Source organism: Polistes dominula, unplaced genomic scaffold (genome assembly GCF_049000335.1).
Source record: "Polistes dominula isolate Pdom_NZ unplaced genomic scaffold, Pdom_raw_medaka contig_22, whole genome shotgun sequence".
Lineage (NCBI taxonomy): Eukaryota > Metazoa > Arthropoda > Insecta > Hymenoptera > Vespidae > Polistes > Polistes dominula.
In genome coordinates this window covers 912416-927524 of record NW_028300966.1, presented here as the reverse complement: position 1 = coordinate 927524, position 15109 = coordinate 912416, and the positions used below count along the sequence as shown (strand labels likewise).

The 15109-nt window shown below is 27.8% G+C and overlaps 4 protein-coding genes across 10 annotated transcripts; 2 read left to right on the top strand and 2 right to left on the bottom strand.

Annotated features, from left to right (window-relative positions):
• Positions 1–359: 359 nt before the first annotated feature.
• Ack (activated Cdc42 kinase) lies at positions 360–7063 on the bottom strand. Of its 2 annotated transcripts, none has more exons than XM_015332852.2 (4): positions 6738–7063; positions 5000–5546; positions 1573–4923; positions 360–1485 (listed from the first exon to the last, which is right to left on the bottom strand). In XM_015332852.2, the coding sequence occupies exons 2-4, from the start codon at positions 5521–5523 to the stop codon at positions 1386–1388; spliced, it is 3975 nt and encodes a 1324-aa protein (XP_015188338.2). In that variant the 5' UTR covers positions 5524–5546; positions 6738–7063; the 3' UTR covers positions 360–1385. The 2 variants fall into 2 exon arrangements, with proteins under 2 accessions (XP_015188338.2, XP_015188337.2); XM_015332851.2 differs by lacking the exon at positions 6738–7063 and adding an exon at positions 5911–6129.
• Positions 7064–7227: 164 nt separating this feature from the next.
• LOC107072706 (uncharacterized) lies at positions 7228–12583 on the top strand. Of its 6 annotated transcripts, none has more exons than XM_089173090.1 (4): positions 8172–8211; positions 8538–8659; positions 10894–12409; positions 12482–12583. In XM_089173090.1, the coding sequence occupies exons 3-4, from the start codon at positions 11900–11902 to the stop codon at positions 12536–12538; spliced, it is 567 nt and encodes a 188-aa protein (XP_089029216.1). In that variant the 5' UTR covers positions 8172–8211; positions 8538–8659; positions 10894–11899; the 3' UTR covers positions 12539–12583. The 6 variants fall into 6 exon arrangements, with proteins under 6 accessions (XP_089029214.1, XP_089029218.1, XP_089029216.1 ...); XM_089173091.1 differs by lacking the exon at positions 8172–8211 and adding an exon at positions 8245–8469 and having other exon boundaries at positions 8584–8659; XM_089173089.1 differs by lacking the exon at positions 8172–8211 and adding an exon at positions 8245–8469.
• On the top strand, positions 9322–11646 carry LOC149032434 (uncharacterized). Its single transcript, XM_089173087.1, has one exon. It carries the CDS (start codon positions 9512–9514, stop codon positions 10481–10483), a length of 972 nt encoding a protein of 323 aa, XP_089029213.1. The 5' UTR covers positions 9322–9511; the 3' UTR covers positions 10484–11646.
• A 1677-nt stretch (positions 12584–14260) lies between the features above and the next one.
• On the bottom strand, positions 14261–14949 carry LOC107072707 (small ribosomal subunit protein eS28). The gene has a single exon (XM_015332856.2). The coding sequence runs from the start codon at positions 14807–14809 to the stop codon at positions 14612–14614; it is 198 nt and encodes a 65-aa protein (XP_015188342.1). The 5' UTR covers positions 14810–14949; the 3' UTR covers positions 14261–14611.
• Positions 14950–15109: the final 160 nt, after the last annotated feature.

Here is a 15109-nt window from a genome sequence, read left to right as displayed (position 1 = left end):
ATTACATTATAATGGAGAGATTATATTACAACATTAGGTTTTTGTTTTTATGCACAGATACTTTACATTTAGTTAAATCATTGACATTTGATTTTACGAATTATTTAATGGGAAACACAAAAATGATTCTCTTATTCATCGTTAATCTCATATCATTCTTTTTTATAATTTTTGTACTTATTGCCAATTCTAATATGTCTATCGCTATTATTATCAATTGTAAGAAGAGTTTTCTACGTAAATACACAAGATAGAAACGGAGACACACGAAAAAATATTTCATTGGACATTTAAATAAGAAAAAAAAAAAAAGAAAAACACTTTTATCATTCTAATCATTATTCTAATTATTATGTACATTTATTTTCTTTCTTTTTTTTTTTTTTTTTTTTCTTTCGATTCATTCTCAACAAATTATTTATAATAACTGTTCCTCATATTCGTGTAATAATAAAGAAAGAAGTAAAAGAAGAAGAATACTATTTGTTTGTTTGTTTGTTTGTTCGTTTTTTTTTTTTTTTCAATAATACCACCTATAAGTGCCTTTAGTAACGCATATCACAGTTTCAGATAAATGTTTTCCGTAACACTGTTTTTTTTTTTTTTTTATCTTCGTGATCAATGAACTTGATAAAAAAAAAAAAAAGAAAAAAAAGAAAAACCACTTTATCTTAATATAATTTTTTTTTTGAAAGGATCAATGCAACAATACCATTTGATAAAACTTATTAATTAATCAAATAATGTGTCTAACTTTAAAACAAGTTAGGTTATACAATAATAATTATCTTATAACTATTCAAATATATAAGTTTGAAAAAAATTCATTTGAGGGACTGTTCATTGAGCATAATGAATTATCTTTCTTGGAAAATGTATATCTGTTATGTGTTCTGTAATTAACACGACTATTAATATATATATATATATATATTATTCAAAATAATATGATGAAAGACATCATAACACATCATATCTTTTTTTTGTTTTTTGTTTCATTTTGTGTTTTGTCTATATCTGAATAGAATTATTATTATTATTATTATTATTATGCATAAACATTATGCAATTATTAATCTTTCTCTTAATGCAATAAAAACATTTTTCTTTCACTATTTGGCCATTTGCTGTACAATTAAGTAGAACTGCATATTTCAAATTTGTTCATTATCGTCGTATATTGGAATGCAACGTTTTCTAAATGTCAGATCAACGAACTCTTTAGTAAAACAATTATTTGTGATTTTTCATATGTAATATATAAATAATGTTTTTTTTTTTGTTTTTTCTATAAGCATTCGCATAACTGAAATTACTGTATTTTCGTTCGATGAAATACTTCTTCGTATTAATATCTTTAGCATTTACCAAATTAATTGAAATGTTTATTTAGCTTGATCTAATAAAAAAGATGCCGCTCTTTCTACATCATAATCAGTCTGCTTAAGAGCATTTTCACATTGTTGTCTATCTGCCAAACCTAACCTATAACAAAATAATAACAATGTTATATTAATAATAGACATTGCGATCAGTATTTTATAATAATGAATATATAATATAAAAAGTAACCTTTTAAGAGATTCTATTTTAACTAATCGGTCTTTCATAATTTGTTTAGCTGCTTGTGCAGTATCCCATCCAGTAGCTTGTAATGCAGCTAAAATTTCTTGTTGTGAAGCATTTTCAATGTCTCTTTGTACTCTCATTACTTTAGTTGCACGAAATTCATCATTGAGAGACATAACTAATTGTTGTGAAGCACCTGTCAAAGGTGGACTAACACCAGATGGATATGCCGATGTGGAAGGTGCTAATTGAGTATTAATAACAGTTTCATTCATGTGAGATTGTTGTACATTACGAATTGGTAATGATTGTGACGTAGCAGCATTAACTTGATGTGGCTTAATATGTACAGGTTGTAATACATTTGGATTTCCAGCCTGATTAGCTGTTAAATTTGATTTCATGACAGCATTTTGATTTCTTATAAAACCATTTTGCACCGATTTAAGTGGACTCCATGCAGGAGGTGGATTATATACAGGTGGTTGCTTTAAATGTGGACTAAAATCACAAGGATGGCTTTGAAGTGCATTTCGAGATCCTTGGGCAGCTTGAATTTGTTGTTGTTGTTGTTGTTGTTGCTGTTGCTGTTGTTGAACATTATAGCTAGCTGTATCTTGATAATTTATATGACTATGACTTAGATTTTGATCCACAATAGTATTAGTTGGTGTTGCACCGGAAGCATAATAATTTCTGAGTATATTTTGTTGAACAGTCTTATTATAAAGGGTATTAAATTCATTTTGGGACAATTGTTCTAAATTAGGTACTGTCTGTTTCAATTCAACATATACTTGTTCGGAAAACATTGTACCAGTAGTAAACATAGCAGGCTTTGAAATGGTATTAGTATTGCTGGCAGCACTAGATTGTGCTTGTTGTAAATCATTTTGTATTTGAGTTATTCCATGATTACGACTTATAGTTAAAAGTGGCATGTTTTGTTGCTGGAAGTAATTTTGACTTGTAGATGTAAAATTTTGTGCATGACTGGAAGTTGTTTCTGTGGCACTTTTTGAAACATACTGTGAGCTATTCAAGTTACTAGTAGCATGAATTAGATTACTAGGCGCTACTTGAAGTAAATTAACATTTATTTGTGGCATATTTACCACCGGTGATATGCGATTAACATTTGGATCTGTTGATACGGAATAATTACTTTGCAGATGCACCTGAGAATGCGCTTGTTGCCACATTTGTCCTACTATGGCATCGGTAGTACTTTCCACAAAACGATGCTCTTGTTGTACCATTGGCTTTTGAACATTCGTATTTTTCGACTGCATTGAATTTTGCACTTTACTTGGTAGATGCGTGCTCGTTGTTCTTTGATCCAATTGCGGAGATTTTGGTTTTATCGATTGCGGTGGTGGTCGTAGTGTTGGTATAGTTGAATTATCTTGTAATTTATTAATCAATGTATACGTATGTGATTCATTATTAGAATGTTGTTGTTGAGTAGCGTTAGTATTTTTACTAGCTTCTTTCTCTCCCAAATGTTTCTCTAATTCAGCGAGAAACGCAGGATCCAACTTTTTAGGCGAAGCAACATTGTGCGAAGTTATATTTAATTCGCTTAAATTTTGGGCAAGATCATGATTAGATTTAGGTTTAGGTGGACTTTCATTGGGACCTATAGGAGGTGGGGGAGGTGGCAATGGTGGTGGCGGTGGTGGTGATGGTTGTCCATTAGAAGTTGTAGCTAAATTATGACTTATAACATTGGCATAAGTTTGTGGATCATTTTGCAAGTCTTCTGGCCAATTCGTCCAATTGGATGCAGACGGATTTTGAAGTTTATCAATTTCACTATAATGGTCTTCTGCGAAAGCATTGGCTTCTGCACTAACATTAACATTAACATTTAAATTAACACTTTCATTTATACTATTCTTACTCAAATTCGAAGAGTATTGATTAACATTAATATTCTGACTACTACTACTACTACTGCTACCTTCTTCACTATGAATATTTCCATATGATTGAGTTTTATTATAGTGATTAGTCAAATCAGATGGTACATGACTATAATATCGAGAATGGGGTGGTTTCATAAATACTGAAGAAGTATCAAATGGATCAGAATAATTAGGATCTAGATTACCCGGGAAATTGGCATATGTTCTAGGATCCTCTTGTTGATTAGGTTCCTCTTGTGTTATTGTTTCAACCGTTTCGATAGGTTCATCTAATATATTAATGACACGTCGACACGTTGTATCAGATTGAGGTGAATTTGTATTACTTATTTCCTCTGGTGATAAATCTATTAGACTACCTTCTTGACTGGTACCAGGTACAGGAACACTTGATTTAACAGGACTAGCCCTTATATCGTTTTGTAATTTTGTATAATTAAATTGTTTACGCGAACGTGGTGTACCACATGAAAACTTTTTCTTTTGATTATCCGCAACACCAGCAACAGCAACAACGTCCGGTGGTTCCATTGGATTTCGAAGATAAACATCATCTATATAAATAGGACTACCCCAACTTTTTCCAAAAGGAGCACCATGTCCTGTATGTATGAAAGAATTTTCTAAAGGTTTACTTATATCTTCTGCTTGCTTTTTTCTCATTGGATCAACCAAACAACGAGGAAATAGGCCAACTTGATAAGTTCTTTGATTTTGTCCTTTCCACCAATAATTTTCTGGTCTACCATCGATAATAACGATTTGATCACTTTGCTCGATATTCATTTTGTCAGCTTCGTCAAAATCACTTAATGCTTTCATTACCGATGGTACCATTCCAGTTAATGATTCTTTCAATGAAGCAAAGCTAGGTCTTTCCGAAGGTTCTCTAGCCCAACAACGTAACATCAAATCATACATAACAGGTGGCATAGCTTCTGGTTCATGCAATCTTTCACCTTCTCTATCTATTTTTCGAAGAATTTCTGATCCATTTAATCCAACCCATGGTTCTTCTCCGAACGTTAACATTTCCCATAATGTAACACCGAACATCCATACATCCGAAGCGTGAGTAAATAAACGTGCTTTTAGAGATTCTGGAGCACACCACGGAAACGGCACTTTCTTATGTTCTGTCATAACGTAACAATCCTCTTGTTGAGGTAAAGCTTTCATTAAACCAAAATCACCTATCTTCACTTTATCTACTGTACTTAAAAGAACATTCCTACAAGCTAGATCCCTGTGAAGAAAACGTTTGGCCTCCAAATATGCCATACCAGTTGCTACTTGTAAAGCATAATTACATAAAGCTAAAACTGATATACGGCCACATTGCTTTCGTAAATAATCCAAGAGAGCTCCTAAAGGTGCAAGCTCCGTTACCATCATCATAGGCTGCGACAATACCACTCCGTATAACCTGAAATACAATGAAGTATTAGATTGTGAAATAATGATGATTTTGTTTGTTAAAAAAAAAATCAAAATAACATCACCTAATAAGATTGTGATGATTCAAAGTATGCATCGCTTGAACTTCTGATACAAAATCTTCTATAATGCGTGGTTGTGTTAAAGCATCAGCTTTTAAAACTTTCACTGCAACTGGTAATGTTCGACCAGAAGGAGATACCCATTCTCCTCGTCTAACCACACCAAAACTACCGTCACCTAATTTAATAGATAAAGTAACATCTTTGTCTTGAATAAGACAAGTAAGCACTGAAGATTCTTCAATAGGCTGCGAAGATCGTTTATTGCTCTTTGTACTACTGCCAGGTCTTATTTTAGTAATTAAATTCTTTTTCCATTGAGTATTACGTCTCTTTTTAACAGCATCCAAAAGTCTTCGAATTCCTGGCTTTCCTAAACCGATCTTTTCTAAATCTTCTGGTTGTACATAATCAAAATGATGCAATCTAGTAACTTGCAAATCGTCTCGAATTCTTGTAAAGAACTGGGTAAGTTGTACATCGTGCAAAAGCTCTTGCAACCATTCAGTTCCTTCGTCGTCTGCCATTTTCACTACTCCACCACAATACCCTAAACAAATAAACAATTAAATTTCATTAACAAGTTACTTTCTCAAGACTACAAACTTAACTATAAAAAAACCAAACACACACAAACAACGATATTGTTAATTAATGATAATACCAAATTAATAACATAAAACAAGTGTTTGTTTCTATGACAAGTAAAACGTAATAATAACTTTCCTTATCGTTTGAAACATTGCACTCTCTTAAAGATAAAAGAAACATTTTTTTTTTTACAAAACATTGAAAACAAGAAAATAAGAACAAATGTAGAAGGATTAAAACAAATGAGAAAGAAATGATATTAAACAGGAAACAATAGAAATAGAAATATATCAAATATATCAAATAAATAAATATATATATACATATAGGATAAATCCGAGTGAACGAAGAAACGTATCGCACAAATAATGTTTGCCATTATTTTCTCATTCGTCTCCCCCACACACACACTCTCCTAACAGGAAATCAAATGAAGCTTAATAAAATGTTTCAGAGAGAGAGAGAGAGAGAGAGAGAGATAAAGATAGATGGAAAGAGAAAGAATACACACAATGACATGGGTACTTATCAATTCCAGACATTACATTGTACATACAAAAAAGGATCACTAACTACATGACCAAGTACGAAGACTTACAATATCACGTTTCAAATATCTATGTATATACCTATGTTAATACACATATCTATATATATTTAGTAGATAAATAGAAACTCGTGTTAATTTATATATTCCCATTGTGATAAAAATCTGTAATCTTGTATGCATCATTGATATCAAGATATGTATAAGTATGTATATATTTAAAGGATAACCAAATGACGTGAACAACGATACCAATGAAACCGATCAGTAGGCGTCATTTCGTTTACAAACATTTTCACATTCCTCCTACACTAATACTAATTCATATGCACCTATATACACACAATATATATATATATACAAATATTACTGACCAAAAAATATATGCACATATATTTGTTACAAATTATTATACACATTTATACATATACAATTTGATTATTTATCAAAATTTAAACATCCCTTAAAAATAGTTTACATATATATACATGTCATGTATTATATTTATGTACATACATATATATATATATATATATATATATATATACATAATAACTATATTATTATACAGGAATGTAATGCATTGATAAAATAATTACTCACCAAAATATAATTATTCTTCAAACACTATCAAGGATAAGAATAATAAGGATTGTTGTGCATTATCTTTCTTTCACGCGCGTATCACACTATTTCCGTCTCTTTCTTTCTTTGTCATTTCAAAGGATGATCGATGATAATAATGATGATGATGGTGATGATGATGGCTACGAAGATGCATTCGTTTCTATGGTCATTTTTATCCCGGATATCGGTAACGTACGTAGAAAATCATCCCCCTTGATTTTTTCTGTTACATACTCATACATACATAACTATGTAAAAGCGAATACATATATGTGTGATAGGAACGTAACCGCAGGACTCTCTCTCTCTCTCTCTCTCTTTCTATCTTAATATAAACTTTTCTTAGAATAAATTTCTTCAAGCGTCAACTCTCACATGACAGGTTCGCAAATGTGTCGATAGGGTGCAGGAAAAGCGAGAGACTCAATTTTTCGATTCGATTCAACAAGCTACCATGAAACTTTCACCATACGAATTTCTCGCCCATTGCATTGTTACACACACGTAAAATATATTCCTATATATGATATATATACATATATATATGGTACACGCATTATATATATATATATATATAGGACTCGTCTTTTTAACCTCAAAACATGTTTCCTCGACTCGATGAAAAAGAGAGGGGGAAAAAAAGAAAGAAAACAAAAAAGAAAACAAAAAGTATACTCGTAAAAATAACTTTTAGTATGTTTTGTATACACGTTGTCAAACTAAAAGAAAATTTTCAAACACGAGAGTTGTTACAGTTAGATGTGCAACTGGGTAATAATAATAATTATCGTTCGTCATCATTATCATCATCATCATCATCATCATCATTGTCGTCATAGTACGCTCTTTAATTGTATGCACCAATCTCGGTATGCCAGGGACACATAGAAAGAGAGAGAGAGAGAGAGAGAGAGAAAATAAAAAAAAAAATTCTAACGAGAGAATGTATATATGCAGCTGTCTTCAAGTGCAATCTTAAAGTATGCAACGTGAAGTTAGCTACTAAGGAAGAAACTCGAAGTACGTCGTTCGTAAAATCGATGACAGTTCCGCGTCTTCTGAAAATATTTGAATTGAACAATTTCTTATTTTCTTGAAATAATAATTTTTGTTTGAATTTTGTTAAAAATGAAAGTCCTCCGATCATTGACGAATTTCTTCATAGACTCATTGAAATTTAAAAAAAAAAGTCAAATTTTGAATAATAATAAATATCATTTTAATAATATATATATATTCTCTTTACACGCAGTGTATATATATATATAATATAGTAGTATAGTAATATAGTAATATATATTACTTTATTATTATTATTATTATTATTATTAAATATATATTATATATATATATATATTCTTTTTCACAACATTTTAACAATTTACATTTTCTGTGTTTACAAAAATGATTTATTGTACAAGGTTATGTTTAAAATTCATGATGGTTAAACGTACGTTTTAATATAAATTATTAATCTTAGATTTCTTTTTGAAATTTTTTTATATTAAATGTTTATTTCGATCGTGCATCATAAGTTTAATATTAATTTTAAAATTATGTTTTTCATATAAAATATTTCTACATAAAATTTCTTTCAATTTGACAAAGATTATGAAGAATTATGTTTAATAAAATTCATAAGAAACATTCATGAGTTTCTGTTAGAAAATCAAAGTATAAACAAATTAACAACAGTACAAGAAGTATCGTATGTATGACCTCTTCGAGTAATAATATTATAAATATAATAATAAATAATCTTATGTGTTCTTATAGTTAATTCGTTTGACAAATATTTTTTGAATAATTTGAAATCGTTTAGTGATCAAACTTATATTAAATACGATTGAAAGAAGAGATAACGAAGGAAGATAAATTATTGTTTAAATTATACTAGAGTAAGTAAAATTACGACATATATATAGATATATTCACAATATTCATTATGAATTTATTATAAACAAATATTAGGTGTAGAAATGAATTCGTTGGCATTACTGACAAAAATGGAATATTTATTTACAAAGTAAATCTCACGTGTCTGTTATTTAAATCAATCAAATTATATTTTTAATATAATATCGAAACAAAAAAAGGAAATCAATTCATTTCTACACCCAATATTTTCCAAAAATTGAAAAAAAAAGTTAGTATAATAATTAACAGAAGTAAATAATCAGAAGACGTGATTATATTTATTTGAAATCGTTACTGTAAAATATTTGATTCGAATTTTCGATAAATACTATATACAAATAATATCTTAATAATAATACAAATAAAATTTCAATTAATTTTGTTTATATCATTAATTTGTAATTTTTTCTGTATGTTTCATCATAGACAGAAATTGTTATTTTTAAAGATGTTGAAAATCGGATTGTTAACGATATTTTTCTTTACCTTTACAACGATCAACAGTATTAATCATTTATGCTTAATCAATCCAGATTGTAATTGTATTCCAATAGCATATGACTTGATAAGAATTAATTGCAATTTTAATAATAATAGGTATATCTATGTCTGGTATAAATCAGAAGATTATTTACAGGTATATAACTTTATTTGTTTTTTATTATTTGAAAAAGTTGAGAATGAAATGAATCATTGACGAATCAAATTGAACGATTAATTAACAGATTATTTGTAATAATTGGAATGGATGGCAAGATTTTAATTTCACTAACAAACCGTTCGAGAAGATAATCAAAAGGGTGCAATTGAAAAGTTGCGGATTGTCAAAAGAAATGAATTTAATTGATGTAATGAAAGAAGTAGGAGTGGAAGAAACAACTGATCTAGTTTTAGAATCCATTTCAAGTTTTACAAAAACATTAGAAAGAGAACATTTTTATGGACTGTCAAGTGTGAAAAAATTAATCTTAGAGAAAAATACATTAATCAATATTACAAAGGATTGGCTTTTGGAATTTCCTAAATTGGAATGGCTTGGATTAAATTATAATAATTTTACTTTACCCATAGATATTTTTGAAAATATTCCAAATTTAAAACGACTCGATTTAGTAGAAAATGGATTTGAAACGATACAAGTTGAATTGTTTCATAATTTAAACAATTTGGAATATCTTTATCTTCAGGAAAGTAAATTGAAAGAAATTGATGGTAGATTGTTTGACAAATTAACATCGTTAAAATGTTTGACTTTAAACGCTAATTATTCATATGTTCTACCACGTAGTATGCTTTATCGATTAGGACAATTGCATACACTTGATATTTCTAATCATAATTTTTCTTCCATTCATTCGGTTTTACTTAATCAGAATAAAGAATTGCAACGATTATTGTTGTACAATAGTAGCTTAGAAATGGCCACTTTTCCTAATAAATTTTTGTCAAGTGTTAATAAACTTGAAGAAGTTTGTTTTAAGATGAATGGATTAATGTATTTATCAAAAGATCTTTTTCAAAATTTATCATCGTTAAAACATATCAACTTGAATGATAATTTTCTGATTACATTACCTCGAGATATTTTTAAAGATCTAAAGAATGTTAAGACTATCGAAATAAGTAACAATTTAATTGAAACACTTACTCGCGGAATCTTTGATGATTTGTTTCATTTGGAGAAACTCGATTTGTCCAGAAATAAAATGGTTTCTTTACCGAAGTACGTTTATTGTGCAATTTATATATATATATATATATATCATAAGTCTCTCTTGTTTTTTTTTCTTTCTTCTTTTTATTAAAAATAGAATATGTTTTAGATTTATTTTTAGAAGTTTGGAAAAATTGATCGAATTAAATATGGAAAAAAATCAATTGAAACAAATTGATGAAACGTCATTTATGTATATGAAAAATTTAAGTATCGTTAGATTGTCTGATAATCAGTTAACATTTAATTATACAGATAACAAATTGTCTCCATTTGATACTAATCAATTTCTTACGGAATTAGATTTATCGAACAATAATATAAAAACGTATTTTTCCGATTGGTATAAACACAATCATTATTTTAAATTATTAAATTTGAGTAACAACGAAATAGAATCTATATTGGTAAATGTATTATCCAAAATGTAATATTAATTAATTGAAGACGGATAAGATGAAAAGTATTTCGATTTGATATTTGTATTTGTTTTTTTTATAGATAACTGATTTCATTGAAACGTCAGGACAAATTCAAATTGATTTGAGATATAATAAATTGAAAAATATTAAATTTGGTTACATAGAATTATACGAACGTTCATTGATATATAATATACCAGACGTTATTCTTTATGTTGAACATAATCCTTTGTTATGCGATTGTGAATTGATCGATCTTTTACATTATTATGCTGTAAAAATGCCTTCTTTTATTTATCACATTAATATTATACTAAGAGAATCAAGTTGTATTAAATCTGATGGTAAGAAGGTAACAATTAATCAACTTAAGTATAAGAATTATACGTGTCAAGAGCACGATTATTTTAACATTAATAAAACTTGTCAAAGTGATTGTGATTGTATTATAAGACCTTATGACAAGACACGTTATATTGACTGTTCTTTGAAAAATTTAACTACATTTGAGATTGATCAGAAGAAAATTTACAATGCCAATGAATATTCATTGGTATTGATACTCTCTAGAAATAATTTAACGCAAATACCAGAGATCCAATCTTTAAACATATCAGGTTTAGACTTATCCTATAACAATATCAGTGAAATAACAGTTGAAAGATTACCAATGAGTCTCAGAGTACGTGTGTGTTGTCTCTTTTATTTTATTTTATTATTTTTTATTTTGAATACATTTGAATGAAGATATTTAAAGAAATATTTTGTTTCTTTTTGTTTCTTTGTAGGATATAAACTTGTTTCATAATAATATATCAGTAATTGGTTCAAAGGTACTGGAATACTTGAATATTATTGTTTTACAAAGTTTCTATATAGCAGAAAATCCAATTGAATGTTCTTGCGTAAATAAACATTTTCTCGAATACGTTCTATTACCTCGTGTTTTTAATGAAGATCTACGTCAAATAAAATGCCTTGACGGAAACAGATATTTCCATGAATTGGAACCAGACAAATTGTGCATTAGTCTACTTCAAATCTTTTTACATGGCACTAGGGCTTTAGCTTTGTGTTTCATTATAATGATAATCTTGAGTCTATTTTATAAGTATGTAATTATAAAGTATAATATACTACCAGAAGGATTACTTCCGCCAATATTTGCAATAAATCAAGAAGATTCTGATGTACCTGGATTGTATCAACCTTATGATCTTTCTCAAATGAATGTATCAACTCCAACTTTTGTATCATCTACAAGGGATTCAGTGTTACAATCTCCAGTTAATACACAATCGCCAGTTGATACACAATCTCCAGTTGATACACAATCTCCAGCTGATACACAAGCTTCAGTAGAAACATCTCCAGATGATACACAAACTCTAGTAGAAACATCTTCAGTTGATACACAAACTCTAGTAGAAACATCTTCAGTTGATAGACAATCTCCAGTTGATGCACAATCTCCAGTAGAAACATCTTCAGTTGATACACAATCTCCAGCAGATGCACAAACTCCAGTAGAAATATCTTCAGTTGAGACACAATCTTCAGTAGATACACCTCCAGTTGATACACAATCTCCAGTGGTAACGTCTTTAACACAATCTTCATGGGATTTATCTTCAATAAAGATATAATTTGCAATTCTATATTCACAGGTTGTGTCATCTCGAGTGGGAAGATCATCTTCAATGGAACATCCAGCTACAAAATAAAATCAAATTATAGTAATCTCTCTATAAATATATATATATATATTATTATATGTGATAACTACAATGAATTCAATCAGAAAATATTATATATGTTTATTGAAATTCAAGATTATCTTTTTAACTAAAATATGACAAATGAAATAATTCAATTATGATAGGTATTTTATTTGTTGAAATATATGTAAAAAAAAAAAAAAGAAAATAACAGATTATATACTACATATATATTTTTACTGTTGAATATATATATATATATAGTTGATGTAATTAGAGAGGAGACAACAGTACTGTAACAACTTTTTTTTAATCTTTGCTATGTGATTTCTGTTCTTTTTTTTTATTATTAATTTTATCAGAACATTATTTATCTCGTATACACTGTTATTTATTTATTATATTGTTATATTCCAACTGACTATGTCAGGATAAATGATTTTTCAATTATTTTCTTTTTAATGTTAACAATAATTTTTCAAATACTTTTCACGAATGAGAATGAAACATTAATATAATAAGGTCTTTCTATTTTAAATGGAAAGTCATGATTAAATAATTTATCAAATAAGAAACAAAACAAAAGAAAAAAAATAAAATGAGTAATATTTCTGAAAATAATATGTCAAATAAAATAGGAAAATCTTTATATAGTTAAAATTCAATAACATTTTTCCTATTAAATATTATTTCAAACAAATTTGTCTCAATATGTAATAACATATTTTTTTTATTATTATTATTTTTTTATGATAAATAATAAAATATTTATTTATTTTCAAAAAATTAAAACTTTTTGAACAATATTAAATATTTTATATATCGAAGATGTATATATATATATATATATGTATATTTCGAACAAATAAAAAATATGTATGTTACTTTTTTTTTTTAAATATTATCAATGAATCAATGAAATATATTATTTTCAGAATTATATATATATATTTATATATTTATATGTATATACGTATATATATTTATATTATTTAATGGACAAATAAATGTTATTTATAAATATGTATTTAGGACGATAGAAAAAAAAAAAGAAAAAAACATTAATTATAATAAGTTCTGAACATTATTACTTTTGCAATTTTCTCAGGATTCATAAAATATGTACAATTTCATTTCTATTATATATAAAATAATTTATTATAATTTATATGAAAATATATTAATAATTTCAAATATTCGTATCATTTGTTGTTGCTATTGTTGTTGAAATATTGAATGCAGTAGAATAAATCCAAGTTGTCAATGTATCAATGGCAACAAGTTTGGATGATATATTCGTCATTTACAAACCTAATTAAATAGTTTGAAAATTGAATATAAATATTTAAAAAATGGGATAATTTGATAATCATAAAATATTAAATAATAGTACAGTATAATCCCACTAATCCGGCACTTCAATAGACCGATACGTCCAGTAATCCGGCATATCCCTGCCGCGCCACTCTCGCCCCTAACCTCAAAAAGATATGTGACAGTTACAATAAAACCTGTCGAACAAGAACACAAATATATACATACATACATTATATTATGTTGAGGGTGTACATGACACCCTCTGGTTTTTAATAGTGCCGGATTAGTGAGATATTGTACTGTATATATAATATATTGTATTTTTATATTATTATATTTTAATAATAAATTCTTAGTTTAAGATAAATTTAGAAGAAAACAAAAATAAAACAAAAATACAAACACTTAATATAGATGATTACCAGATAAGATTTATTACAGAATTCATAGTATGAATATACATAAAGTTGAACATAAAGTTAGATCAATCCATGATGTCATTGATCTATAAATATTTATTTTCAGTAATTACAATTAGATTTCTTCCAGTGACAGTTAGATTAATAATCCATTTCAAAAGAAGTATTTGGAATGATGTGATCAATCCATGATGTCATTGATCTATAAACATTTCTTTCCAGTAATTACAATTAGATTTCTTCCAGTGACAGTTAGATTAATAATCCATTTCAAAAGAAGTATTTGGAATGATGTGATTTCATATTTGGTAATCTTTTAAACATAATATAAAGATAAAATGCTTTATCTGAGTCTTCTTGCTTCTCTTTCAGATTCCAGTAAGGTTAGGAGATCACCTTCACGTACTGGTCCTTTAACATTTCTAATGATTTGTCTATTTTGTTCACCCAAAAATTCAACTTTTACTTGTGTACATTGTCCTTGTGAACCAGTACGACCCAATATTTTAATTACTCGAGCTAATACAACTGGTTTATCCATGTTTAATATCACGCGTTTAATGGATTAACTCTTGAAAAAGTTGTACAAAATATTAACAGCAGGTTATGCCTCGTGTATTGCTGTAAAAGCATTTTAATATAAAAGGGAACAGCTGTTTGATCATGTAGTTAAGATGTGGAAGTTTTCATTTAAAAAACTTAAAGGATTATTTTTATGAAATGATTCTAACCAATAGTAAGACAAGTATTACGGTGTTCTGATTGGTTTATAAAAATTTGAATAATCACATACATATTTTTATAGAATAAATATTATTATTATTATTTTTTATATAATATA